The sequence below is a fragment of the Ascaphus truei genome, chromosome 2, assembly GCF_040206685.1.
Source record: "Ascaphus truei isolate aAscTru1 chromosome 2, aAscTru1.hap1, whole genome shotgun sequence".
Lineage (NCBI taxonomy): Eukaryota > Metazoa > Chordata > Amphibia > Anura > Ascaphidae > Ascaphus > Ascaphus truei.
The window spans coordinates 143,188,820-143,216,083 of NC_134484.1; the positions used below are offsets into that span (position 1 = coordinate 143,188,820).

The following is a 27,264-nucleotide window of genomic DNA, read 5'->3' on the forward strand; positions in this document are numbered from 1 at the left end:
GCTGCACTGACAGCCATTTAGTGAACCCACGAGCCGAATCTTCGCCGATTGATCAGCTAATTACTTATTGTGTATATTGTATTGATGCACATATTAAAGGGAAACATTTTTTTATTTTATTTTTAAACGGCAGCTTGGACTGCTGCTTTAAACAGTACTCTCCTTTATTTGTGTCAATACACTCATGCTGTATACAAAGAGTCATGGATCATTCTGCACAATTATAAACTTGGTAGTAAAATGTTTTCACTGCTAGCATTGCTATTGCTATTATAAAAGTACCTAAATGATAAATTGCATCAGAAATGTGTCTAAAAATGCTACAACCATGCATCCTGTCTGTGTGTAATATACAAAATTGTAATGGAAATGTGCAATGTACAGAAAACTGTTAAAGTTCCGTTTAATAGAGGGGGGTATTTTTTTGTTTAGTAACAAATGATATAGTACTATAAGAGTCCCCACAAAAAACATTACAGTTCTACTGAAAATGTGTACATGTGTACAGTTGTCACAGGCTACCATTTTATTGTGTCAGCTTTGTGTACACTTATCTAGACAATAGATTAGCAGTAAATCAGCTGTAAAATCTGGCACAGAACAAATTTTTAGCAGACGGGGATGTTGCCAGTTGAGGAGTTGGTTGGATTATAAATTAGTTTACATCCTTCCTGAATCCCAGTGTTCCTCAGAACAGACACTGATACTTCTGATGGTGTGATCTCATATTTCCTGTATTTTCCAATCTGCACGTTACAATTTACCCACCTCCCTTCCTAAGTGGAAATATGTATGTGCATTAGTGTCATACTTTCTGACTGTTAAACGGTCTTATTTTTTGTTGTTGTTGTTGTTAAAGGGACAGTCCCTCTTACAACTAACGTATACTAATGACAATGACACTTATATCTGGGTGACTGATGAATATAACACCAACTCCACAAGGCGAAACCTTGAGAAAGCGTTGTGGAGGCGTGAAACACGTGCGTCAGGTTTCAGTCTAGCGCTGACATCACTAGTCAGCGCACCTCAGAGCAGGAACATACAGGGAAGGAGAACGCTGCTCCCGGGTGTTATTGAAGCCCAGGGGACGCGTTTCACCTGTCGCAACTAGAATAGGGATATCTTACATTCTGCCAATTTTGTATTTAGAGCAACTGACTAGTAATTAACAGTCAGATAAGGTCATTGTGTCACCAGCACTCTGATACCAGTAGATCTTATCTCCATGTTAGGGACCAACTAGTAACTGTTTCTATTTAACCTATCTCCTATGTGTTACAATACACCTTGCCATATTACCCTGCCTATACTTTGATATGTACCTAACAATAGCCACACCAGAGTATCAATACTGACACAAAATACTGACTTTATCAGTCTAATTTTGTTATTTTCAACAGACTGCTTTTCATCTGTCTACACTGATTGGTAATATAACCCAATACTGGCAAATCAGATGATTGGGATCTAAGAGCTGACAATTATTTGCTATCAGTTTCCCTGATCTGCCTAACAGCTGCAATTGAACAGACACTAGAAATTGTTGGGGTCTGGAAGCTGACAATTATCTGCCGTCAGCTTCCCAGGACTATGTATTAGCTGTGATTGAAGAGATATTATCAAACTATTACTGCCCACATGGGTCTATTATCACTATCAACAGACTTTATTTTCATCTATTTACATGAGCCCTCCTAGGGCTCTCCTCCAGGGCTCTGAGGGACCACTTCCTGTCCAAGAAGCATGCTTGTGGCTGTCACCCAATCTTTTGCTGGACCTTGCTCTTGATATTCGAGAAGCTTTTTTTGCAGTTCTCGGTGTGCCATTCCCAAGCAGAATATATGGTCACAAATCTCCTTCCAGATCCTGCTCTTCTCTGAGGAATTGGTCCTGGATGCAGATAAGAGCACAACGTGTTCAGATGTTACTATACTGTAGGTTTCTCTAAGTTTAGAGAGTGAAATGTTTATGAAGGAGACATGCTATAACCAATCAAACACGTGTGAGTATCTGTGGCACTATCAGGATGTATGAAACCCTCGGATGTAGCATGGGATCCCACAAAAGACAGGAGTCAGAAATATATTATATATATATATTCAAACTGATAGCTTAATATATGAAGACAGTGATCACAAAATGGAGTTTGCAATAATGTGCAGAGCTGCACCAAAAACGATGGTATCTAAATAATAAACAGGAGACAACAGCTAAAGGATAAAACAGGACAAGCAAGATAAGCTGCAAGGAACTGCAGTTCTAACTGCAACAGCAAGAAAATAGCAAGGTGAAAAGATAATACACAGGGGGATCCAAATAGTGCAAAGGGAATACACAACAAAAAAAATGTATTTGAATGTTAGTAGAAATAGGAGCCAGAATGATGAGGATCAGGGAAAGCCGCACCACTAGGGAAAAAAATAATAAAGTGACTCCTGACCTGTCAAACAGAATGTTTGGCAAGCAAAGACCAAACAGGATGGGTGAAGTTTTATAGCCAATCTAGGAGCGCAGCTGACCTAATTAGCTATTCTAGTTCCTACTGGCCAGTCAGAACCTAAGGCCTCGTTCAGGGTGGCAGAGACAGGAAGTGGAGGGCGCACACCCGCGTGTGCGCGCGTCAGTCTGCTGGGCGATGTGTGCACATCATCCCCAGCAGACCTTTGCTAGCATTGAGGTGGCGAAGTACCAGTGATGCTGCTGCAGCTTGAAAAAACAACTTGAGTTGTTTATTGAAACTGTAGCAAGTGTCAACTCCGTACTTCGGCGACAGGGTAGCTGCTACCCTGACAACAGATATTAACTTTAAATACTTTGTTTCAAATGTGCGTGCGCACGTCGCGAAGCAGGCACCCTGAACGAGTACTCCTCTGTGTGCTCCTACAGGTCGGCGAAACGTACTGCGGGAAGGAATCATGAGAGGCACATTCACTGACACTAACAAGAGGGAGGGGGGGAAGTAGATGTGTGACAGTCCCCCTCTCCTTTAGTATGTATATTTAGTACGGTGTGGCTTTCTAAAACATGCCATGTCTCCTAAGTGTAAAATATTTGTGCCCTTTCATGAGCTGCAGCATGTATGTAATTTAAAAATAAATGGTAGTGTAAACATTGATGCTAAATGTAAATGTACGTGTTGCAGGAGGTGATGCAACAGGCAGAGCCTCAACCTCCAGAAGTGTGCTGCTCACTTTCCCTGTCTACCTGCACTCTCGTCCCAGAGCCCTCAAGCTTCCGCTGTTCCCTCAAGCCCCTGCTTGACTCCTCTAACTCTGTCCTTACGTCAGCCCCTCTAAGCCTCCTACCCACATTCTCTCCTATCCTCTCAGTCACACCTCCACTCCTCACCACTCACTACTCTCGCTTCCACTCCTCACACTCACACTGCTCTCACGCCCACTGCCACTCCTCACACTCTAATTCACTCTTCTCACACCCATTGCTCTCACTCACATGCCCACCCCCACTCCTTCCTTCCTCCATGTCACTCACTCCTCAAACTCAAACACAGACACAACAGTGAAACAAAATAAAAGTGAAAGACTACAAGAAAACTCACACTGACAAGACAATAAAATTAAAAATCAAAATACAAGGACAGAAGACAGCTCGCTCAAAATTCACTACTAAATCGCTCTTACTCCCCACAGCATTGACACACTGTGTAAAATGGCCGCTTAATACAGTGTGTGATGCGTTATCTCACGCGCTTATATTCACTCTGCTTCAAAACAAAATTACAACCCACAGACTTTTAAGACCCCACAAGTCACATAGTACATACGAAACAAGAGAGCTGTGATGTGTTGAACGCTTTTGTACAAGAACCATTATGCTTGTCCAGTGAAAAGTATCACAACCTACAATACATCTACATTTCTCTAGGAAGAATACAGCAACAAGGAATTTCTATTTCGGGGCAGAAGACATTTTACACAGATAGGAAATTGTGGTCATTGTGCTACTTTCTGTTCCAGTATTTACATATTTAATTTTTTTTTTTTAATGCAGTATGAAGTAAAGAGACAAAGAGCGCAGGGGGAAACAAGCCCGGCTGAGATGAAGGTGTCATTTAAGCGAGAAAGAGAGGAGCACAAGAAGCTGCTTGCTGACAGTCACAGTCTGGTGATGGGTCTGCGCAGGCAGGTTCAGCAAAGCGAAAAGATCTGGAGTCGGGAGAAGGTGGAGCTATCAGATCGATTTGACAGAGACAGGCTGGACTGGGAAAGGCAAAGAAAGGAGCTGCAGAGAAAAATAGACCTGGTAAGAAGCCTTCTGCAGTCAGTACTTATGATTGCAAGGTGAATTGAAATGTGTAAACGCCCGTTGATTTCAAGATATATAGCAGAAATATTACCTTACCGAGGATTATACACAAATTAAAGCAGTCCGTTTTAAGTCTGATTAGTACATTATTACAATTTATGCAGAATTGGGTATTCTGAGTAAATGGAAGAGAATATGAAGTTATGTTGCAGTTAAATAAAAGAGCTGTGGGTGTTGGACATTTTGCCTGGGTCACTTATAGACTATTTCATTCCCATGAAGGTATTATGCTCTCAGTTATTTACACACCCATCTTTGAACAAAAACCAGTCCCATTGCAGTGTTGTTGTGTAAAACAAATCACACTGGGAGTTATAGCTGCATAGTTTCCAAAGTAGCTTCAGAAACACACTGCATTGACCAATGCGCACCCCAATCCAAAGTTGCATAGTCTTGAAATCTTTAAACAAAACAACATATGTTATTATGATAAATCATTTGTATTCTGAAAAATTCAGTATATTCATAAGGAACATGGTAACACCTTTGTCTACTGAAGTGCGTTGCACTTTTGTTTAATTTGTGCTGGACTTTATTGCATTTATCTGTAAGTCATAGAGCTGTCAAGCTTCAACCTTCCATCACCAAGAGGTCAGCTCTCTGAGACGTGAGATTTGCGTAAGAGTCAGGCTCCCTTGATGAATTCCGTTTTCAGGCAGGAAGAGGACTTGGTTGACACAGTGAAGGGAATTTCTACATGTGCATTGTATAAAAAGGCTAAACACTAAAACATTTTTTTATTTATATCTTTACATTTCTGATCTGCCTGAGTTTTCAGCTGTACCGTGCTATTTGCGAACAACCGCAGGTGACTTCATCTGCAGTATGATTTTTATGCAAGCACAAAAGAGCAGGTTATCCCAAAGCAAAGAAACTGCATATATTTAAACAGCAATTGTTGGTTTCATTCATATACAATGCAGCTAACCCATGCAGACATACAGTAGCACTCCCTGGAGCTTCTCTAAAAGCATTTTAATAGATGAAAGTGCACATTACACATGGGAAGCATTGTCAGGTTGTAGTTATATGCCAGAAAGATGTCAAACCACTGAGCTTTCTAACATAGCCAGAGCTTGGGTTGTAATTGAACAGCTGTACTAACGTGAATGGATGCTTTGGTACAGAAAGATTATATTCCATGACCATGCTTTTCATCTGCCAAAAAACACTTTCAAGTACTAGCGGTAACATTAAAGTTTTTCATTATTTGCACTTGAACTTGCACTTGAACTCCTTTTTCTGTTGACTGATGTATCTAAATCAGTCAATTATTGATACACTGGTATTCACTGTAGGTTGGTTTATGTGCTACATGCCGCGCTAGACAACAGTTAACCTATTAGTGCAAATTATTGTATACTTTTATTTAGCCTGCCAGATTTGTTTTTTTGTTTCCCTTCTAATTAGATACTTTTCTGATTTAGAATATCTAATCGTGAATGACACAAATGCAGGAATACACTAACGCACAGTAGTGTACATGAGTTCTGCTCGCTGAAGCTTGAAGTTGACTATTTTCGGTATATTTCGCATCATTTCCCTGACATGGGTGCTTTTAAATAATCGCACAAGACCTGACACAAATTGATGCAGGTGATGTTACTGCAAGAATGGCATAAAACATCAGGGTTTGCTGAGCTCACAGTGTTTACTGACCATTTTCAGCTTACGGTGCATCTTACAGTACACATACATAAATAGACTACCATATCTCATTCTTCCCCGATTTATCATAATGTCCCCCAACTGCAAAACCAGTGCAAAATGAAGAGTTGTACCAGATTTATAAAAGGAAGAAACCCCATTGCTTTCAACAGGATGCCTCTTCTTTGATAAATCTGGTGCAACTTTTGCCCCCGTTTTGCAGGCAGGGTAGTTTTAGAAATAGACTCCAGCGAGATTTTATCAAGGACACACACATCTACAGTATCTGTCTAGCAAAACAGAATTAGGTGAGCTCAGACCTACCCCAATAACTGTATGTATCAGTAACATCATACAACATTTAATACCTTATGTTGTATGCTGCTAGTGAAAGGGAATTGACCATATTGTATTGTATGTCTTTATTTATATAGCGCCATTAATGTACATAGCGTTTCACAGTAGTAATACATGTGGTAATCAAATAAATAACAGATAATATAAATAACAGAGCATGGGAATAAGTGCTTTAGACATAAAAGTAACATTAAGGAAGAGGAGTCCCTGCTCCGAGGAGCTTACAGTCTAATTATGTTTATGGAAAACAAATACAAAAAGTCTGTGTTCCTCCCAAATTGACTTGCACTGTATTAGTGAGATTTCTACATTTTGATCCAAAGTCTTTTAACAAAGGAGTCATTTAGTTGCATCTTTGGATTAAAAAAAAAAAAAAAAAGATTTATGCCTGCTAACCCCGTCAAGGTAAACTCTATTTAAGCCGGTACCTACACTAAATGCGTAATATTTCTTATTGTCTTATAGACTAAATGCACAATATGTTCTTATTGTCTTGTGGACTAAACGTCGCAAATGATGTGAAAGTGCCTAAAGGGTTCAAATGGAGCCTTCAAGCTATCTATGATTCGGTGCAATTATCCATTGTAACACACCTGAAGAAGAGATCAGTGTATCTCGAAAGCTCGCACAAATAAAAGTATTTTGTTAGCCGCAGAACGGTATCATCTATTCGTTTTTGATTTTTAAGCTCAGCTAACATGGTACAGAAACCTCTACATTATATATATATATATATATATACAAATATAACTGTATGCTCATCTGCATGTCTTAGGCAGGTATGCAACCCCACCTTTCCCCATTATCACCCAGCATACAGCACTTCCACTGCAGCAAGGGATTCTGGGAAATGACATGCAAATGAGCACACAGTGTCACTTTTTGCCTCAATAACCATTTTTAACATGGTTCCCTATAGGCTTAAGCTTGCTGCATGGTCACAGCTTTGAGCACAGCCAGGGTTAAGGTGCATACCCAGAAAACCACCCACAGACAGCTGTTTCGACCTTGATGGGTCTCATCAGTGTGGGGTTGATTTTACTGGGAATGCAAGAGAGGCTATGGGATAGGCTAAACCATAATACTGAGTTAAGTTATGGTGAGTAAAAAAAGTGACAAAAACCCTCCACAGGAAAGCAAATGTGCAAATATAGCTGTATGCTCATCTGCATGTCTTAGATATATATACGTGTAGAGGTATCAGTACCGTGTTAGCCGAGCTTCAATAATCAAAAAATAAATAGATGATACCGTTCTGTGGCTAACGAAATGCTTTTATTTGTGCGAGCTTTCGAGATACACTGATCTCTTCTTCCGGCGATGTTACAATGAATGAAGCAAGGATAACTTAAAAACAGTGTCTCTTGGCATGTTATCTGTGCTTGTCCTTCCCCCGTTGTGGATGTGTTTTATGGCTAGAGGTGTCAAAGGGTTACTGAAAGCAAGTGAAGAAAGAGTGTGTATGTGTATCAGTGTGCAAGACTGCAACGGGTCTTCCCTGAAGCACCCTTATTATCATACAGACAACCCCATAATCTCAAGAATATTATGGTGAGGAGTAAAGTATTCAGCAGTACAACTGAATGTGGGACAAAACCATGCCAGGACCAAAGATGCAAAACCTGCGCAATGCTCTACACAGCGGACACAATACAAATACCACACAAGAATCGGGAATACAAAATCAGAGGAGGGTTCACCTGTTCCTCCAGCAATGTCGTGTACCTCATCATGTGCATGAAATGCCCAGGGGGCTGCTACTACATAGGTGAGGCAGGACAGGGGCTAAACAAGAGAATGAACCTGCATCGCCACAGCATCACACGCGGAACAAGAGACAGTCCTGTTGGCGAACATTTCTCTGACTCTGGCCATAAGATGAACGATCTGAGGGTTGCCATACTCAAAGGTAATCTTAAAACCCCGAAAGAGAGACGGTTGCATGAATACAAATTTATGCAACTGTTCGGGACACTTAGCAGTGGCCTAAACAGAGATCGAAATTTTATGAGTCATTACTGACACTAGCGAACTCTCTTCCCATGAGCGCTAAAGGCCATGTCTGTACATACTGTGCTATATGTATGCACACACAGCTGTCTCTCACACATACTAATACTCCTTATTTTTCCATCCCTATACACCAATAGGGACCACATAGTATCCACACACACTTTTAGTTGTGCTACAAACTCTCACATTTCCACACCCACCCACACCATTTATATCCCCTCTCACTCCACACACACCTTGTGTAGAGCACTGTTTATACTGTGGGCTCTCCATTCATTCTTATTCACATTGATACACATACACACTCTTTCTTCACTTGCTTTCAGTAACCCTTTGACACCTCTAGCCATAAAACACATCCACATCGGGGGAAGGACCAGCACAGATAACATTCCAAGAGACACTGTTTTTAAGTAATCCTTGCTTCATTCATTGTAACATCGCCGGAAGAAGAGATCAGTGTATCTCGAAAGCTCGCACAAATAAAAGCATTTCGTTAGCCACAGAACGGTATCATCTATTTATTTTTTGATTTTATATATATATATATATATATATGCAAATATAACTGTATGCTCATCTGCACGTCTTAGGCAGGTCTGCAACCCCGCCTTTCCCCATTATAACCCAGCATACAGCACTTCCACTGCAGGAAGGGATTCTGGGAAATGACATGCAAATGAGCACACAGTGTCACTTTTTGCCTCAATAACCATTTTTAACATGGTTCCCTATAGGCTTAAGCTTGCTGCATGGTCACAGCTTTGAGCACAGCCAGGGTTAAGGTGCATACCCAGAAAACCACCCACAGACAGCCGTTTCGACCTTGATGGGTCTCATCAGTGTGGGGTTGATTTTACTGGGAATGCAAGAGAGGCTATGGGATAGGCTAAACCATAATACTGAGTTAAGTTATGGTGAGTAAAAAAAGTGACAAAAACACTCCACAGGAAAGCAAATATGCAAATATAACTTGCTGCAGTGGAAGTGCTGTATGCTGGGTGATAATGGGGAAAGGCGGGGTTGCAGACCTGCCTAAGACGTGCAGATGAGCATACAGTTATATTTGCATATTTGCTTTCCTGTGGAGGGTTTTTGTCACTTTTTTTACTCACCATAACTTAACTCAGTATTATGGTTTATATATATATATATATATATATATATATATATATATATATATATATATATATATATACCTATATACCTTCATTCAAACCCCTACATAATAGTGCCAATATTGGTCCTTATTTACTAAACAGTCTTCAAGCACTTTGTAAGTATGGCACATAATGCAATCATGTTTTCCTTGGCTCTGTGTTTTTCTACAGGAAATATAAACAATGTGACAGTCTCCTATACAATTATAGGAAATAATGTTGTTTAAAATGGTAAGAGAAACCTACCGTCAAATACTGCTCTTGCATTTTTGCAAATAGATGAAAACAAAAGAGCTGCGAAGTACTCCATGCAAGTAAATCATCTCTTTTATAGAGAATAAAAACAATAATGTTTGTAGCAACATCTTGTGACTCGTATTCAGCATGCGCACCAGGTCTGTAAAGTGGAAGTAGTCACAGTTTTAATAAACCATATCTGAGGGGAGTTGCTTGGTTTTTGTTTGTTTTTTGCTGTACTACATTACTTTTCTAATTTGTTTCAGCTTCAAAAAGATGTGAGCCCACGAAGGAGAGAACACTTCCTTGGTAACCAAAAAGATGACAATGTTTGTCAATTTGCAGTCCAAGATGCTCTTCATGTACCCCATCCTCTTGGGTCAAGATCCTTCTCCGATTCTGATGAAATGCAGTTTGACGAACAGTTGCTTCCCAAGCTGAAGGGAACTGACCGGTGCTCTGGGTCTGAAAACCTGTTCCTTGATGCTTTGTCTCTTGATTCTGCAGACGAGGTTGATGTACCTCAGCCCCAGAAACTGGAATGTGAGAAGCTCTCACCTGAGGTAATGATTTGCTCACTGTTCTCTCCACACTGTCTACAGATGGACACATTTGAAAATCATGAAGACCAAAAGGATGGCATGGGTAGTTTACCTGAAAGGTGTGAGAATATATGTAGTTCTTTTATTTATGCGTGTCACAGGGGGAAAACTACAATATGAATTCAATTCTTATTTTATTGGAAAGTACTGCAGATGGAAGAGAAACAGAATAATGCTTTGATTTGACGTGCTTTCCCGTTTTGGGTGGACTGTATAAAAATACAGAACATTGGGAGATTTTTGTTTTACTACAGATAAAAAAGGAATTTAATTCTAGTTTTTTTCCCAACTTAGTTTTTATTGAATTTTTACAGAAATAAAATGGGAAGCGGGTGGGGAGGAGGGTTCAGAAAGAAAATTAAGGAGGGAGGGAACGGGGAACATGACACTTGCATTCATAGTTACATATACTCACAATAAGGATACATCGGATGTATTAGTATGGTTAGCATGGATATCTTTCCCTAGGTGCGTTCTCTGGGAGCATCCCTGGATGGGGAGGCCTAAAGGAGCACCGTATGCAAGTCTAGATTCAGAGCGGGACCCCCCGCATGGTTTAGCCAAGGCTGACAAACCTTCTGGAATTTCAGACATGTATTGTCTAAGTAACATCTTTTGTTCCATTTGACAAATAAACCACATCCTATGCTTGATGTTAGATATGGTTGGCAGTCCCCTGTTTCCAGAGTGTGGCTATCTCGCATCTTGTGGCTGTATTGATATGTGTGAGCAGTTTGTTCTCGGCATGGGTTAGTTGTTGGAAGGGTCTGTTCAATAGAAAGGTCCATTGAGATATCAGCTGAAATAATCCGCTGTTCCCATATTCTGACCCTGTTCCATAGGGCAGCCACCTTAGCGCAGGAGTACCACATGTGCAGGTAGGAGGCATTTTTTCCACAGTTCTTAGGACACAGTGGGGAGTACCCCGGGCAGAGCCTGGGTATTGCTACGGGGGAAAAGTACCACCTCATCATGACTTGATATGCATTTTCTTTGATAATAGTGCATATTGAGCTACTTGCTACCGCATTAAATAAGTCCGTCAAGTCTTCTTCTTCAAGTTCCACACCCAGGTCCTCTTCCCACAATGCCACACATTTTAACCTGTTGTGGAAGTCAGCCTATGGAAGTGCACTTCCTTGTAGTTGTGATGTCAGGCTCTTTTGGGTTTCTGCCTCTAAGCAGAGTTCCTCAGATTCTGTCCGTGTTGTGTATGGTTTGATGTGGTTGTCGAACGTTTTGATTTGCATATGGAATAATTCAGTTAGTGGTAGATTTTTTCTGTCATAAAATAGCGAAATTGTTGTATCTTGAAGTCTGAGCTTACATCATTTAACCTCACTATTTTATCTCTGGTCCAATGCAAGAGCGCATGTCTAGACAGATCAGAGGTAAATTCGGGGTTCACATGTAGTGGGGTCATCAGGGAATTCTTTTAAGTCAACTTATATTTAAATTTGAGTTTTTTCCAAAGCTTTAAAGAGTGAGAGATGGTGGGGATCGTGCTGTGGATGGCTGCTCTACTCTGGCGAGGGAGCTACAGAAGTGTGTCGAGTCTACTTGGGTGGACCAAGGTGGCCTCCAGCACAACCCATCTCCTTAGTTTCTGACCCGTATGCCAATGTACCAACTGCTTTAAAATATGAGTAGGCAGGGTAATGCCAGACCTCCAGCCCTTGAGGGATACGTTATGGTGTGTTTTTTCGTTCTGGGTCGTTTGTTGTTCCAGGTGAATTTTTGGATAAGATATTGTAAATTGAGGATGTCTTTTTGTATATTGGGAATGGGTAGGGTCTTAAACAGATATAGCAACCTCAGAAGCAGATTCATTTTTACGGATTGCACTCTTGCAATCCAGGAAACATTGAATTTTGTCCAAATTTATACTGTAGGTCTCCCTTGAGGGTTTTCCGTAGTATAGGATAATTAGCTTGATATAGTGATTTATAATCTCTGCTGCAAAAACATGTAGGTATATTATTCCTTTGTACGAAAAGGTACTCGGGCGCTATCTCTATATGGCGTATTAAAGATGTAAAGATGTAAAAAAGGGGGATATGATACAGCCTGAGAATAGTTTTCTTGTGATGTCCTCCTGTCACTCGGAACCCCAGCAGAATCTATCCGGGACCCTTGTTGGCAATAAATACAAAAAAGAATGGGGGAGCACAGTTATAGGAAACGGGCAGTTAATATGTCCTATTGGACTGGTGATCAATAAGGTAAGTGACACATCTATTGAAGTGACAGTTCATGGAGCAGACTCCAAACGCGGAGGGCATACATACATTGATGTGTGTATGTGGGTGGAAAGGTAAGAGAATAAATAACTTACACGGCCTTGTGTAAGTTCTATCACATCAAGGTTTCTTTGGGTTACTGGTCTTCTTATGAGGATGTATTCTTTTGCGGTCAAGACTTCTCACCAAGGAGAGAAGTCTTGACCGCAAAAGAATACATCCTCATAAGAAGACCAGTAACCCAAAGAAACCTTGATGTGATAGAACTTACACAAGGCCGTGTAAGTTATTTATTCTCTTACCTTTCCACCCACATACACACATCAATGTATGTATGCCCTCCGCTTTTGGAGTCTGCTCCATGAACTGTCACTTCAATAGATGTGTCACTTACCTTATTGATTACCAGTCCAATAGGACATATTATTGCTTTGGACTGCCAATGAAAGTCGAAATTTAGTTCCAGTAGCTTAAGTGCATCAGATTTAAGGTTTATATTAGGTGCCTCCGACTCAGTTTTGTTTAACTTGAATCGTGCTGTTGTATTAAATTGGGAAAGTTTGTTAAATACGTTTGGGAGAGAGGTGCGCGGCCTGGACAGCATCAGAATAACGTCGGGAGCAAACAGATCTAGTTAGTTTTCTTTGGATCGGACGTGGATTCCCCCAATATTCCAATTTTCCAGTATGTGGCCGCCAGCAGAACCTTACACAAAGCAAATAGGAGAGGGGAGAGTGGGCATCCCTGTCATGTGCCACTTCTTATAGGTAATGATTCAGATGGGGAGCCCTGATAGAACACCCTAGCTTTACGATTCGTGTAAAGGGAGAGAATTGCATTCAGGAAGGCACCCTCAAACCCAAATTTAGTTAATGATTTATGCATGTAGGACCAGTCAATCTAGTTGAAAGCCTTTTCAGCATCCAGGCTAAGCAACATGGCTGGTATGTTATTTTTTTTGGCCAGGGCCATAAGTTCAATCATTTACGTACATTATCAGCCGCTTGTCGACCTAAAATGAAACCCACCTGATTTGTATGGATCAGGGTGGAGAGGACCACATTCATTCTGTCAGCGAGATTTTTCGAGAATATTTTCAAATTTGAGTTTATTAGAGAAATTTGGCGGTAACCTCCACAAGACGAGTCATTACCCTCTTTATAAATAAGCGAGATTGAAGCATGTAGCATTGTCGATGGGAAAGAGGTGTTTTTAAACATTAAATTTAACAGTTTTAGTAGATGGGGGAGAGGATTACTGAAAATATTTTATAATTTATATTTGAAAAGTCATCCGGCCCATGGGGCCTTTGAGCTCTTCAAATTTTTGATAACCAATTGTAATTCTTTTATGGTGATGAGTTGGCTTAAGGCCTTCTTGTTTGCTTGGGTTAATTTTGGAAATTCTGTAGTCTTTAGGTAGGTCTGAATCATGGAGTTATTTTGGGTACTATTGGCAACTTTTGTACCGTCATATTGATTACTGTAAAACTTTTGGAATTCCTCCACTATCAATTTAGCGTGGAAATGAGCTTGTTCGTGCTCTTGTGGATCACCTGGATGCCGCACAAGGGTTTTTTGTTTCTGAGTTTGGCCACCAGGAGTGAGTCAGCTTTATTTGCCTTCTCAAAAAAACTAAATTTTGTCCATTTCAAGGACTGTTCCGCCAAGGTTGGTAAGAACAGGTTCAATTCTGCCCTAGTCTCCTTTAGTTTCTTTAGTGTAGCCTCTGCACGGTCTATTTTATGTTTGTGAGGTAAAATTGATTTCCTATCTTGGAGGGATTTTATTTTCGTCTGTCTCTCCCTCTTCTTGCCTGTCGCTATACAAATTAGCTTTCCTCTAATTGAGGCTTTATGAGCCTCCCAGAGGATGTGACACTACCTTCGGTAATGTGAACATAATTTGTCAGTTCCTGACCAATGTTCTTCTGAACATCCGGAACCTTTAAAAGGGTTTCATTAAGTCTCCAGTGGGCTCTAGGGTATTTGATAGGTAGGTCTGAAATCACTGTTTCCACCAGGGCATGATGAGATCAATTTTTGCTATGTATGGAAGATCTCGAAATTTGTGTGATCAGGCTCGTGCTTGTGATGATATAATCGATCCTGGAGTACGTATGATGGGGGTAAGAAAAGAATGTATAGACTAGTCCCTTGTTGATAGCTTCATCTCTCTCCATGTGTCTGCCAAATGTTTGAAGCTCAAGCTTCTCCTGAAAGCTCTTAAGTCTGATGTGGGGATGGCGCGTTAGTATTCATGGCTGTAGATCTGTACGTGGAGGCGTCCAGGGCGAGGTTAAGGTTTCCCCCTAGAATGATCTGACCCTCTGCTACAGTCCCCAGGACACTAAAGAATAAGTCTAGAGAGTTAGAACTCCTTTCATTTGGGGCATAGAGGCTTGCCAGTGTGATATCTCTGGCAAACAGGCTTCCCACCACTATTATATACCTTCTTTCCTTATCTGATTTCGTCAGCTTTGAAGAGAATGAAATACACCTATTCATCAGTATCGCTACCCCTCTCTTCTTCTTTCGAGCAGATCAAAGGAAATATTTCAGAAATTTTCATCAAGGTAAATTGGGGCCTTGGATTGTTTAAAGTGAGCCTCTCGTTTTCTTATCATCTAAGAAGGCCATCTTTATTTTGCAAGGGCTGTTTAGACCCTTGACTGGAAAATTATGGGTTACGCTTTGCCACCACTCCCCCCCACCCCCTCCCCTGGTCCACTGGCAGGGTGAGTAATGTGAATTGTACAGAAAAGAATGGGTTTTGTGTCTGGAAAATGAGAAGTGGACTATTTAAATACCTTGGAGCTTATTCCTGCACCCTGCCCGGGCTCTCCCCCGCCAAGCTCGTCCGAGGCCGCACCTGCTGCTGTCTGTAAGGCCTCAACAGCAATCCTGATAAGTTTTGCACCTATCACATTTGAACCTGGGGGTGTTTCGATTGGGAAACGGAGAGGGGGTTGGGGAGAAAACAAAATTGAAGGAGCACCAGGGGGATTTTTGTGATCTGTGCTCCATTGCCCTTAAAAAAACTGTGGGGCTATTGGGGTTAGAGGGGGTAATTGTGAGGTCAAGTGCACGAGCGCTCTAGGCGGGCTCTGCTGTGGTTGGGGATGTTGCCACGGCTCCTTTGACTGCGCAAGCGCAGAGCGAGCCAGACCCTGGGCACTTTCGTGTAATCTTTCTTCAAATCTGCTCAGTGCTCGGGTCATCTTCACCATTGGGGGTGTTGGTTGTTTTAAAGTTAGTATAACATAGCAATAACTGTACAGTAAAACATAGTAATGACGGTACGGTAGAACATAATAATAAAAGTATGGTAGAACATAGTAATTATGGTATGGCATTACATTATAATAATAGCACGGTAGAACATAGGGACACACTTTTACCCGTTATGTATTATCTTAGTTACACAAGCTTATGTGGGTGAATAGGCTTATGGCTGTTTTTTCATTTTGCATTGGACCTGTCTGTTGTGGCAAGCTGGGGACATATATTTATTTTGTCTCCTCGGAATGCTACAGCTCTTACAGTGCGGGGTAGTATGAGGCCAATTAAATACCTGCGATGTGATGGCCTCTGCCTCAGTTATATGAGGAGTTGGGAACCTAATGTGTCAGTTGATTTGCTCCTTACCTTTGGGGCCTAGCCTATATTGGGTCTTGGCCTACTCATTTCTGCCCTTCCCAGCAGCTACAGGCCTCCATTGTAGGAGGGTGTTCCAAAGCTCTCCCAGACCGGACAGATAGACACTGTTTTGTGGTGGTTAAAGCATTCCCCTCCTGGCTGAAACAGTTCTTTGTTATAATACTTAATTATCCCACATATCCCCTTAAAATCAGCATTTTAGAGGATCGGAGGATTGCTGACCCTTACTAAGGGAAATATAATATACGTGCAGGGCCTTTTAGCCTGCGTCCCCTGGGAAACTTGGGCATGTGAGAGTACCTAGAGATTGTCTTCGGTGGTCTCCAAACGCCACCGACACGCATGCTGGGAAAGGGACCCTGATCTCACTGTTCGTGTTCTGCATTCGATGGACATTCCTCCAGCCTATCAACTTGCCGAGGAGGGACCGTAGTTTAATTAATCCCGCCGGGACCATTTCGGCAGTATGTGCATGTGCTCTAGTCGGCCGTCATCATGAGGATGGGGGGAAAGGGGAGCCTCAGCGCCATGTGACAGTGGCCTACGGACAACTCCTCCTCTGTGTGGTCCGGTAAAATGGTGGTAAGCCATCTCATTAGGTATTCATTCGTCTCCAGGACCCCCACGCAGTTGGAGATTGTTTCTACGATCACGGTTCTCTGCATCTTGCAGGGCTAGTTGAAGCTCAGAGTGAAGCGGGGTTATTGAAGAGATCAGCTATATCTCATTCTGTGCTGTTTAGTTCGTCATTTGGAAGCTGCTCTTCTCCTTCCATCTCCGATTCAGAGCCTTCACGTGGTGTGAGGCCTCCTTCTCAGGTACTGAGCGTGGTTTCTTTGTGGCGAAAGAACTCTCCTAAGTTGTTCTGAACAATTTTTTTTTCCTTCCGAGGCATATCTAGCTTATGTTTTGTGTGTTCTCTTTGGGTGGTGAAGATTAATGATTTTGAGGGTTTAGATATACTTAATTGTCCTGAGTGCCACGGAGCTCAAACTCTATGCTGCCATCTCCTTCAGGGTCCGCAACACTCCATCTCAATTCCAGTTTTAGTAACTAACATTACAGAGAAAAGGGGCGTTATCTCAGTTTTTCTTTCTGTGACATACATACTTTACAGGGGTCCCATGCAATTTTAAGGACAAAACTGCACAAAGGAAGTTTTCAGATTTATGCATTGCTAAGAGATCGGGTGGTTGCGATTCCATAAGTCCAGTGATACTGGAGTGCGGCCAGACTCTAGCAACAAAAAACTTTAACTTGTCACTTAATTTCCGTTTGTTAGTAATTTGGGGGAATATAATTTCCAATAATGTACAGGTTATTATCAATTGAAACTTCTTTCATAACGGCACATGTTTAGCTGTATTCATCCATTTGGGCTAGAACTGAGAGCTAGAGCCACACAATTTAGTTAAATCAGGGCTCACGACAAGGCGTTACCTATAACAGGAACAGGCGTTAAATTCTCTGGGTTCACATAGTATTCCCAAAGCTAATTATATGTAAAAAATAACATCCATGCTACATCTGATTTGTATAGGCAATGTCACGTTAATGTAGCATATCTTCCAGTAATATGACGTTATGCCAGTCTTGGCATCATTCTTCTCCAGATCCCAAAATAGGGCTTTTGCTGAAGTGGAGAAAGAGAGAGAGAGAGGGGAAACAATTAGCAGCAGGAAATAAAGCAGTGTTATTTAAATTATGCCTGAGTGTGAAGTTACACACTTGCAAACACTGCAAACACCCTATTTCAGTGAATGGGAGTAATGCCAATTTTAGATACAACTTAAATAAAGAAAAAAAGAAATATAACCCGCTCAACCTAGATTGGCCAATGGTCAAAGACACATATCGGTGCACAAGGGTAGGTAATGAACACTGAGAAAGAAAGAAACACCGGGTGGAGCAAAGGCACTACCTCCCGGATAAGTCCCTTGATTTTGCACTCAGGATCTGAGAGGGGAGAGTGCCCTATCTAATAAGAGATATACAGTCAAAGACAAAAAAAATCTGGTCCTATATGCGGTGAAATAGGGGTATGAGTAAATTAAAAACACATTTAATAGGTATATAATGGAATCAAATGAATCGGACCAGATTGGTACAAAGTGAGTGTTAAAAATGCCTTGAAAAGAGGGGGTTGTGCTATGAAAGTGTAACTCTAATAATAAGAGTCTGTGTAGTAAGCACAGCCGGCAAGGTTACCTGTAGAAGCACAACAATTTGCTGACAAATGCTTCTAATGAACATCACGCACAAGCCGAACAATAAAACGTGATTATGTCTTATCCGATCGGACTTATCCGGGAGGTAGTGCCTTTGCTCCACCTGGTGTTTCTTTCTTTCTCAGTGTTCACAACTTAAATAAAGCAACATTAACAGACTTTAGTGGATTTGGGATGTTATGCTAATGCCTTATTTGCATGCCATTACTACTAACGTCTATTATAGTTAAAGGCATGCTCTTTAACAGGAGAACATAACTTAATGTAATGTTTATTGTCCTTTGAAGATACATTATTAGTCTTAATATGACATTAAGTTAGGTTAATAATATGTTAAGTGACTTAACAAAGCATTGTGGATCTAGGCCCCAGTGCATCCAGTGACCCACATCAACTTGTTTGTTAATACATTGGGCTAAATATGTATTTTTCCCTCATTCCCGTGCTGGAGGTTTTTAATTGGCATTTTGTTAGTTGAATTTCATACCAAAACCAAAGCTGCACTTATTATATATGTCTCAAGTGTAATACATCTGTGTCCGAATCCCCTTAGAAGTTACTTAGAGCAACAGTTGGAAAGCCAGTCAGGATCAGCTATTATGTAGCAATGTATACAGGTATGTTTAAATGGTAGCACTTGTAATTGAGTCACTATGTAATAATGATATGTATAAATATATCTACTTCTTAAAGCAGCCGTCCGTGTTGCTCATTGTTTTGGGAATTGTTATTTTTATATTATATGCACAAAGAGGTCCCCCTGAGGTTGGGGGTTTGCGAATCAGCTTCTGGATACCCCTCTGTTCAGAGAACATACCGGTACAAAATGAAAGATTGGGATTTGCTGCTTTGATACCAATATTAGTGGTTCAATATTTGTACCTGAAACCATACAATTTTTTTGCTTTACAAAATGACGTGTGCATGTAACGACCATGTTCTTTATTATTGCAGGACGATGCACAGAAGGGAAATCTGCAGAGGTAAGTATTTTTACTGGTACATGCCATGTATAACTAGCTTGTTATTGACAGCATAAAAATACCCACATAGCTTAACAAAAAAACAAACCTTTATGCTTGGGGATTGTTGCCTTGAAGTCCCTTTTTCCTGGTTCACAAGTATTTAGGGTTTCTTCTTAAAAATGCCATTGTTCTTAAGATATCAAAAATGGAACTAGCCTTACAATGCATTCCCAGGGTGGGAGATTATTTGTGCTGCTAGAGGGTTAAACATACTGGATAATTATCTATCTCTTTGTTTTGTAGGGTAATGTCCGTCTCCTCCATGTCTGAATTCCACCGTTTAATGGAGAGATCTCCATTCCTTCCTGACAAGAATTCAGATTTTGATGACAACAGGGATGAATTTAGCCCCCCCTTGTCACCTGATGATCTGAAGTATATAGAAGACTTTAACAAGAATTGGGACTACAGTTGTGTGGGTCAAGGTGATAAGATTGAGGGAGTTTGTGGGGGAAAAGCAGGGAGTGGAAAAATAGAGACCAATTCAGGTTCTAATACATTCCAAACATCGTCCTGGTTCCTCACCACTAGTGTTACTATGACAACCAATACACTGACCAACCTCGAACACTGCCAGAAGCAGCCACCCGAGAGCCACACTGTAGCAGAGCAAATAGGGGTTAGGGTCTTCCACAGCCCACCCGTGGTTCGTAGGTTTGATAACTCTGATATTTCTAGCATTGAAGAGAAAAAACAGATTGATCCAGATTTGCAGTTTTCTGCGACCAAAGCCAAAGGGAATGTTTCTGAAGACGGTGCCACAGAGGTGTTTGAGAGGTGGCCTTGCGATCTCAACAAACACCACAAAGACTTTCTGGAAAGCGGTTTACAAGCCATAGACCGTCCTGTTTGCACTACTGTCAGCTTTGCTTCTTCACTGCACAATATAGAGTTGTCAAGAAACATGAGTGACGACATGAAAGAAGTGGCCAACTCTGTCAGACATGCAATCCGAACAAACTCTGTGGAATCTCAGTTCAAAGACATTGCTTGTCAGACCAATGGTTTAAGTAGTACAGGAACACAAACTACACAAACCATTAGTGTTGGCTTGCAAACTGAGGCGTTACGAAGCATCACCAGCAGTCCTCACAAGTGTCTGACTCCAAAGGGTGGCTCTACTCCTATATCGTCACCGTCACGCAGCTTAAGAAGCAGACAGGTGGCTCCAGCCATTGAAAAGGTACAGGCAAAGTTTGAACGCACGTGTTGTTCTCCCAAATATGGTTCTCCGAAATTGCAGAAGAAAATTCTTCCAAGAACAGATCAACCAAGTAATCGTAGCACGTCAGGTACTCCTCAGAAAGGATTTAATGAGTCTGCATGGGCAAGATCAACAACAACAAGGGAGAGTCCTGTCCACACTACAATAAATGATGGTCTCTCCAGTTTGTTTAATATTATTGACCACAGCCCAGTAAATTGTGACCATATGCAGAAACTGTCTAGGCCAAGCAGCAGATCTAGGTCAGCGGAACCCAGGTCAGAATTTGGGGCCATGCCAGAACTATACATGGATATTAGGGGGAGATCACCCAGTCCTGTCCGGATAAGCATAGAGCTACAAAGGGAGCAAAATGCTGATGTCAGTGCCAACAGACAAGACCTTTCTGCCCTACCAGTTTACTCACTGACAGAGAATGCTGCCAGAATACTCAGTAAGAAAATTCTAGAAGATCAAAGACAAACTCCGAACAGTCCATCTAGAGTTTGCAGAGACAGCACAACTGCAGAAATGGTAAAAGTTGAACCAGGATCCATCGAGGTAAATAATTTCTAGAGTACATTTTATCATTTGTGTTAGGACAGTGTACGACATTGAAAAGTGCATTCAATGATGAGTCCTGTAAACAGCAGAGGCACACTGTTCAGAATGTTGATGTTGCAGAGTTCTACTTTTTCTTCTATGTTTCAAGTTCTGTGCTTGTAATTTCTTAAAACTAATACAAGGCAGCCCGCAGACAATGAGCTTAGACTATTTAGGATTTCTTATTTTGACCTATAAATACTACGTTTGTTTCTAATCCTTTGTTCCAGAATTATGAAATCCGCTTGAAGGAATTGTGCAACGTTTGCCCTTTTACTGTAAGGGGTCTGCACATTAACAATACAGAATAAGGGACTGTTCTTCCGAGTTTAATTTGAAATGCTCGCTCTTGGAATGATTAGCTCAGCATACCTCTTTCTTCATCGTTTAGGTATACAAATCCTTTGTTAGTGTTGTTTTTGCCTGTATTCCATGCTCTGTTGGTTGGCATTGACGCCTACACTACAGATGTAGAAGAGGTATTGCTTCTGCTGGCACATTCTTGTGAGATACTCTGTGATATTATGCGTTACCACTGCTACTAAATCCTATGGGAACTCTGTGATGTTCTGCATGAGAATGATATATACTGCCTTATCAGTAGCTAAATTAAATCTAGCTACATCTGTATTTCTCTTGTTACTAAAAAAAATCGTGTGCATCGATGTTATAAATTAGTTTACCACCTTTTCTCTGCAGATTTTTCTTTCTAATACCAGAGCTTTTTCATGAATGTTTCAGAATGTACGGTATACTAATTATACAACAGTGAAATTCACTATTGGTATTGTTATGATAAACAATATGTAAAAAATATAAGTCGTGGAGCCATAAAAAAAAAATGTAATCTTTATTTTTCATTTTGTTTATGGTAACTAAGTGCTTTTGAGAGCTTGTGCGATCTTTACTTTATTTATCCCATGGAAGCATGCATCTTATAAGAAACTAGTAAATCATCAATGCTGTCCTTTGTTAAAGTTATGGCGTCATCATTACACAAACATATTAAAGTGGAGGACAATTAGTGGCTTTCAAGATAATGGATTTCACAGGACCTTGTACAACTAAAAACATATTTATTTTTCACAAATAAAGGGTAGATCTACAAGGCTCCAATAAATCCGGGCAACTAACATGACATTACCTAAATGGGTAACAGGCGTTACCTTCCCTGAATTTAACAGAGATCCACAAAGCTAAATATGTGCAAAAATGTTGCCTGCTAGGGCTGTCATTTGTATATGGCTAACGCGGCATTAGCCAGCCAACGTCCAGATATGAAACCCCGGCGCTAGCTGGCAGTAATGCTGCCTCACGTTAGCCATATTCAAAGGAATATGCCAGGTATATATTGTAATAGAATATATACCTGGCATTGACCTTACCAAAATAATTATTATTAATTAACCCCTTGGAAGCCATAGTGACCATGAGGGCATGCATTATGCAAGGCAATATATAGGAAGCCAAAGTGAATACTTTGGACAAGGCCAGAAAGAATACCCATGACCTGTGTATTAAGCCCTTGGAAGCCATATTGCCGTAGCAATATACAGTAGGAAGCCAAAGCTGCACACTTCAGAACCAAAGACAAGACCAAAACATTTTAGCAACCCAGCCTTGGTGGCTAGAAGCTGACCTAAAATAATAATTAAAATGACCTAAAATAACATAGCGTTAAGTCTCTCGTTAAATTTAATGGCCTGCTGTGGATAAGTGTTGAGGTGATCGACACCTCATTTACACATGATTAACACTAATGGCCATTAAAGATAACGACAGGCCGTCTTACCTGTATGGACAATGCACGCAGCGCATTGTTACGGAGTTTGAAGATCCCTGTTAGCATGGAATGAGAACTGAAGTTAACGTCCCATTATGTTACTAACTGAGCTTTGTGGATCCGCCCCTAGGACTTGTTCCCTTATTTTTAGGATAAATCGTTTAAAGGAAGCCAGTTACACCAATAAGTTGTTGTAAACGTGTGGCTCCTTTGGTGGAATCCTACTTTTATTATGAAGTACACCAGCCACAAATCATTCAGAACATTTTAATCTTGTTTTAAACAGATGCCTAACATTGAAACATTCTTAGAACTTTGCACTTTCAGCATAATGAAGAGAAATTGATTTGGAAATCAGGAGGCATTGGTATGATGATAAGATATGATCATGAATATACCCTTGTTGTTTACATTCGCGCATTGCTATTTTTCTTTTTGTTTTCCATTGAATTATTTCATTCTCTTTTAAGATTCGAATGTGAGGGCTCGATTTAGATCTTCGTTATAAATGTAATCTAGCTGCAATAGTGAACAGGTTTGCATTGATCAGTTTCGGGTTCAATTGTCTGCTCCTGGATATCAACTAAATATATTTTGTCCAGGAGGAATGATAAAGTGTGTAGGATACTGTTCTTCCACCAATATCATAAGCATAAAACAGCCTTTTGCGCTATTCACAATCAGACAGGAAAGATCGGGGCTGTACATGTTCAAAAATGGATACAAAATGGGTTGATATACAGACAACCAAAAGCAGTCAATGAAGTGTACGCTAAAGGTGCTACAACGATTAGTCTGCCTTTTTTTAAATCGTCAATACAGACAGAAATTACACAAACATCTGCAACAGGGTTGGCATTCCAGCTGGTATAATACAACGAGGATCCTTGGTGAGTGGTAAAGAGTATTACAACTGTTATTCATTGCTGAGCTGAGCCATGGGCAGTATAACCAATAGAGAATGTGGCATGGAAAATCTAGAAAGAAAGAAGCCTTCTATTGTTTGAGGCCTGTTCATCAAAGTGTGAGAATGGTGTTTCCTGCGAGAAAATATTGACTTATCCATTAAAGAGTTCTTGCATGTTCGAACCCTGCGAAAAACGTTAGTGATTTTATGTGACAATCCATGTAATGTGTAAATGATGAAATCTCGCCAAATAAAGCATTCACCTCCTATACAGTGTTCGAGAAACCGACTGAACCTGTTGCAGAGAAAGGGAGAAGTGTCCATGTTACATTAATGTCACTCTCTCCTTATATACCAGCAACACAAATTAACCTATTAAACTCGTGATATATATCGAAACATTTATTAATATACATAAATTAGTGTTATATGTTTGCATATATGCAAATCACCATGGACGTTATTCATTAAAAGTGCAATAGTGCCGATCTGGCTTTGCTGAGTAGAAACGCCCACTCAAGTCAATGGGAGTTTAGTGCGGTGTGAAGCATAGTCACACTAAATAACTGTTCCCCCTCTATGTCTCAGCATAAAGTTAGTAGGTTACCTGGTGCCTGCGGAATATAAATGAGGGACATTAATTGAACATAACATCTCCCTCCATTAATCATGTTATACAGAGAATCTGCTGTTTTCAAGCATTTGTTTTGCATTTTAATGAATAGACCATATATCTGTCATAGATTTCCATGAATCGCGTGTGCTAGTTAAAGCAACATTTGAAATGTGTGGCTTGACTTTAAAAAGTTGACATGTTGATGTTTTCCTTAAAATTGTGTTGTTAAAATATTCCTCATGACGGACATATAACAGTAATGTGTATTAACAAATGATTTTCAGGATCTTACTGGGTTTTTTTTGTAACCTTTTTTTGCACAGATTTCTAGTAACACAGGGAAATTACGAGCTGCAGGAGAAGCATCTAATACTGCTTATTTTCATTTCCTTTCCAATCTCTTTGCTTTCTTTCTGTTTATCCAGTCTAGAACCAAACTGTCTTACTAACTGCCCCCTGGGGACTCTAACTCTGCCTGCTACGCTGCTGTAAGTTTCTTTTCTACCTTGTTTCCAGTTCTTGTCTTGAAACAGAGCCAAAAAATACATCAATTGGGTGTTGGTCTCAGATACTGTCCAGCTAATGTAGAGAGCTCTGCCAGTGTGTTTGACTTTCTCACTGCGTTCACAAGAGCTATTACTTTATATGTCAATACTTTAAATATAGACACAAACTGCCCATTTGCTAAATATAGGTACAGCTAAGAAATGCAAAGGTTAGCTAGGAGCTAGAGACTTTAAAGTACTTCCAATTTCTGTAAAAATCTGACGTGGGACCGTTACATTTGTGAGAAGCAATGTGCGTATATCCTGAAAATTTGCTTCACAAATAAATATCTTTTGCTAATTTTCTGTACATTTTGTGGTTTTTTGGTAAATTTGCACAAATGTTCACATTTCTCGAAAATGAACGCAATTTCACCAATTTCACAATGGGTGCCAGAGTTTAGCAAAATGTCACTAAAACTACAGTAAATTACAGTATCTCAATGTTAAGGTGACCCTGCATATTGATTTTGAATGCAAATTTTGATGGCAAAGCTTTTCCCTTTATGGGAAAATTTGACCTGATTCCCAATTATTTCCAAAAATGTTTCACATCTCTAATAGTGAAATAGAAAAATATCATCATCGTTTTCATTAGCGGATGAGCGCTAAATTGTGGCGCCTGGCACTAGAAGAAGTAAAAACAGGTAAAAACACCATCACTAGTAAAAAATAAATAGAAAGAAAAGTAAACATTGTTTTCCAAGGCCTGGGGATATTCAGTGACATCGGTTAGTAACAGATAACAATATACAAAGGCTGTGTCTGTCTATAAGGATTTGCTTTTTATCATTGAATATGAAAAAAAAACAATAAATCTCAGTCGATCAGTGCAATTGACATTTTTTATCAGTGACATAATTTACCTAGCTGTGATAGTAGTCTAATGAGAGCAGGGCGTACTCATATTGAAAGTGGCACACAGCAATGCATCAACTTCAGCTTTGTTGACCTTGATAACTAGAACCAAAATAATAATAGGCCTCAACATTTTTGAATAATTCACAATCTTAGCTTACATGGGGGGGGTGGATCTCGTCTGCCTATTATCTCAATACCTACCACTTTTCTTTTTTTCTGTGCTGTTCCTTCTGAGTTCTTTTTGTTCCCTGTACATCTTTCCTATCAGCATGCGGGGCAATTTTCTTTTATTCTTCCTTTCTCATCCCCTGTATTTCCCTTCTTTGCAAGGTTTCCCTTTATCTTTCTCTCTGAGGCTGCTATATCCAAATCAGCACAAAAGGAGACTGCTCCCAAACATGAGATAACTCTCATTTGGCTATTTTGAGTCAACAAGGTGTGAGATAGAAACCCCAACACTAATAGCGCGTCTGGGATCAGATGCATTGTAAATTATTCTGGTACAATTTTTAAATTACCTGAAGGTTACAGGGAACCTTTTAGGGATGCCCTGTGAACTCAAGCGTTCCTGGTTGAAAAACACAGTTCTAGGTGATCGGATTCTACAGTGAATCACCAGTCCTAGCACAGTAATGTTAAGGTGTGCTCCTCCGCTACTCAGATGTTAACAAGTAAATATCATTAATATTGCTGCATAATATGCCAGCAGAGAGAAAAATCAGACAATAACATAAAAATAACATGATTTATCAAACAAAAATAACCATACCCTATCACATGAAGCAAAAATTACTTAATAAAAATATATATTAATATGAATATTCCTACTCGTCATAAATTACACATACCTTAGAACGATTTGTTTTAGTGTAGGTCACTAAGCAGGTTTAAGTATTATGCAGTGGAAGGTGTAACTTGTCTGACCTGACATTTTGTAGCCATAAAAAGGGGAAAATATGATACATTTGGATTGGCATGTAAAATGTTTTTTTTGGTGCTGTTTCTCTCTCGGTTTATTTGTCACAATATTAAACAAATGACTTATTTTTTATGGCATGGGGGATAGCATATGTTGCTTTGCAATGTGCTGTATGCCCCTTCCTTAGCTGTACCACTGACGCAGGATTTTCTCATTGTCTCACACACATGGATTTTTCGAGCCTATGTCACTTTAATCAGTGGATTTCAATGTTTTTATCGACTGTGAAAACACTTTTAAAAAATGTCAGACTCTAGCAAACCCGTAAAT

General features: G+C 40.2%; 1 protein-coding gene across 4 annotated transcripts in view; it reads left to right on the forward strand.

Moving 5' to 3' along the window:
* MTCL1 (microtubule crosslinking factor 1) overlaps positions 1-27,264 on the forward strand; it is a 174,461-nt gene that overhangs the window by 136,458 nt on the left and 10,739 nt on the right. For 3 of the 4 annotated variants that reach the window (XM_075585351.1, XM_075585352.1, XM_075585353.1), the window contains 4 exons: positions 4,015-4,266; positions 10,010-10,306; positions 19,426-19,454; positions 19,740-21,261. In XM_075585351.1, the coding sequence (XP_075441466.1) occupies positions 4,015-4,266; positions 10,010-10,306; positions 19,426-19,454; positions 19,740-21,261 (2,100 nt within the window). Of the gene's footprint in view, positions 1-4,014; positions 4,267-10,009; positions 10,307-19,425; positions 19,455-19,739; positions 21,262-25,034; positions 25,098-27,264 lie in introns of all 4 variants that reach the window. The other variant, XM_075585354.1, reaches the window with a different exon arrangement.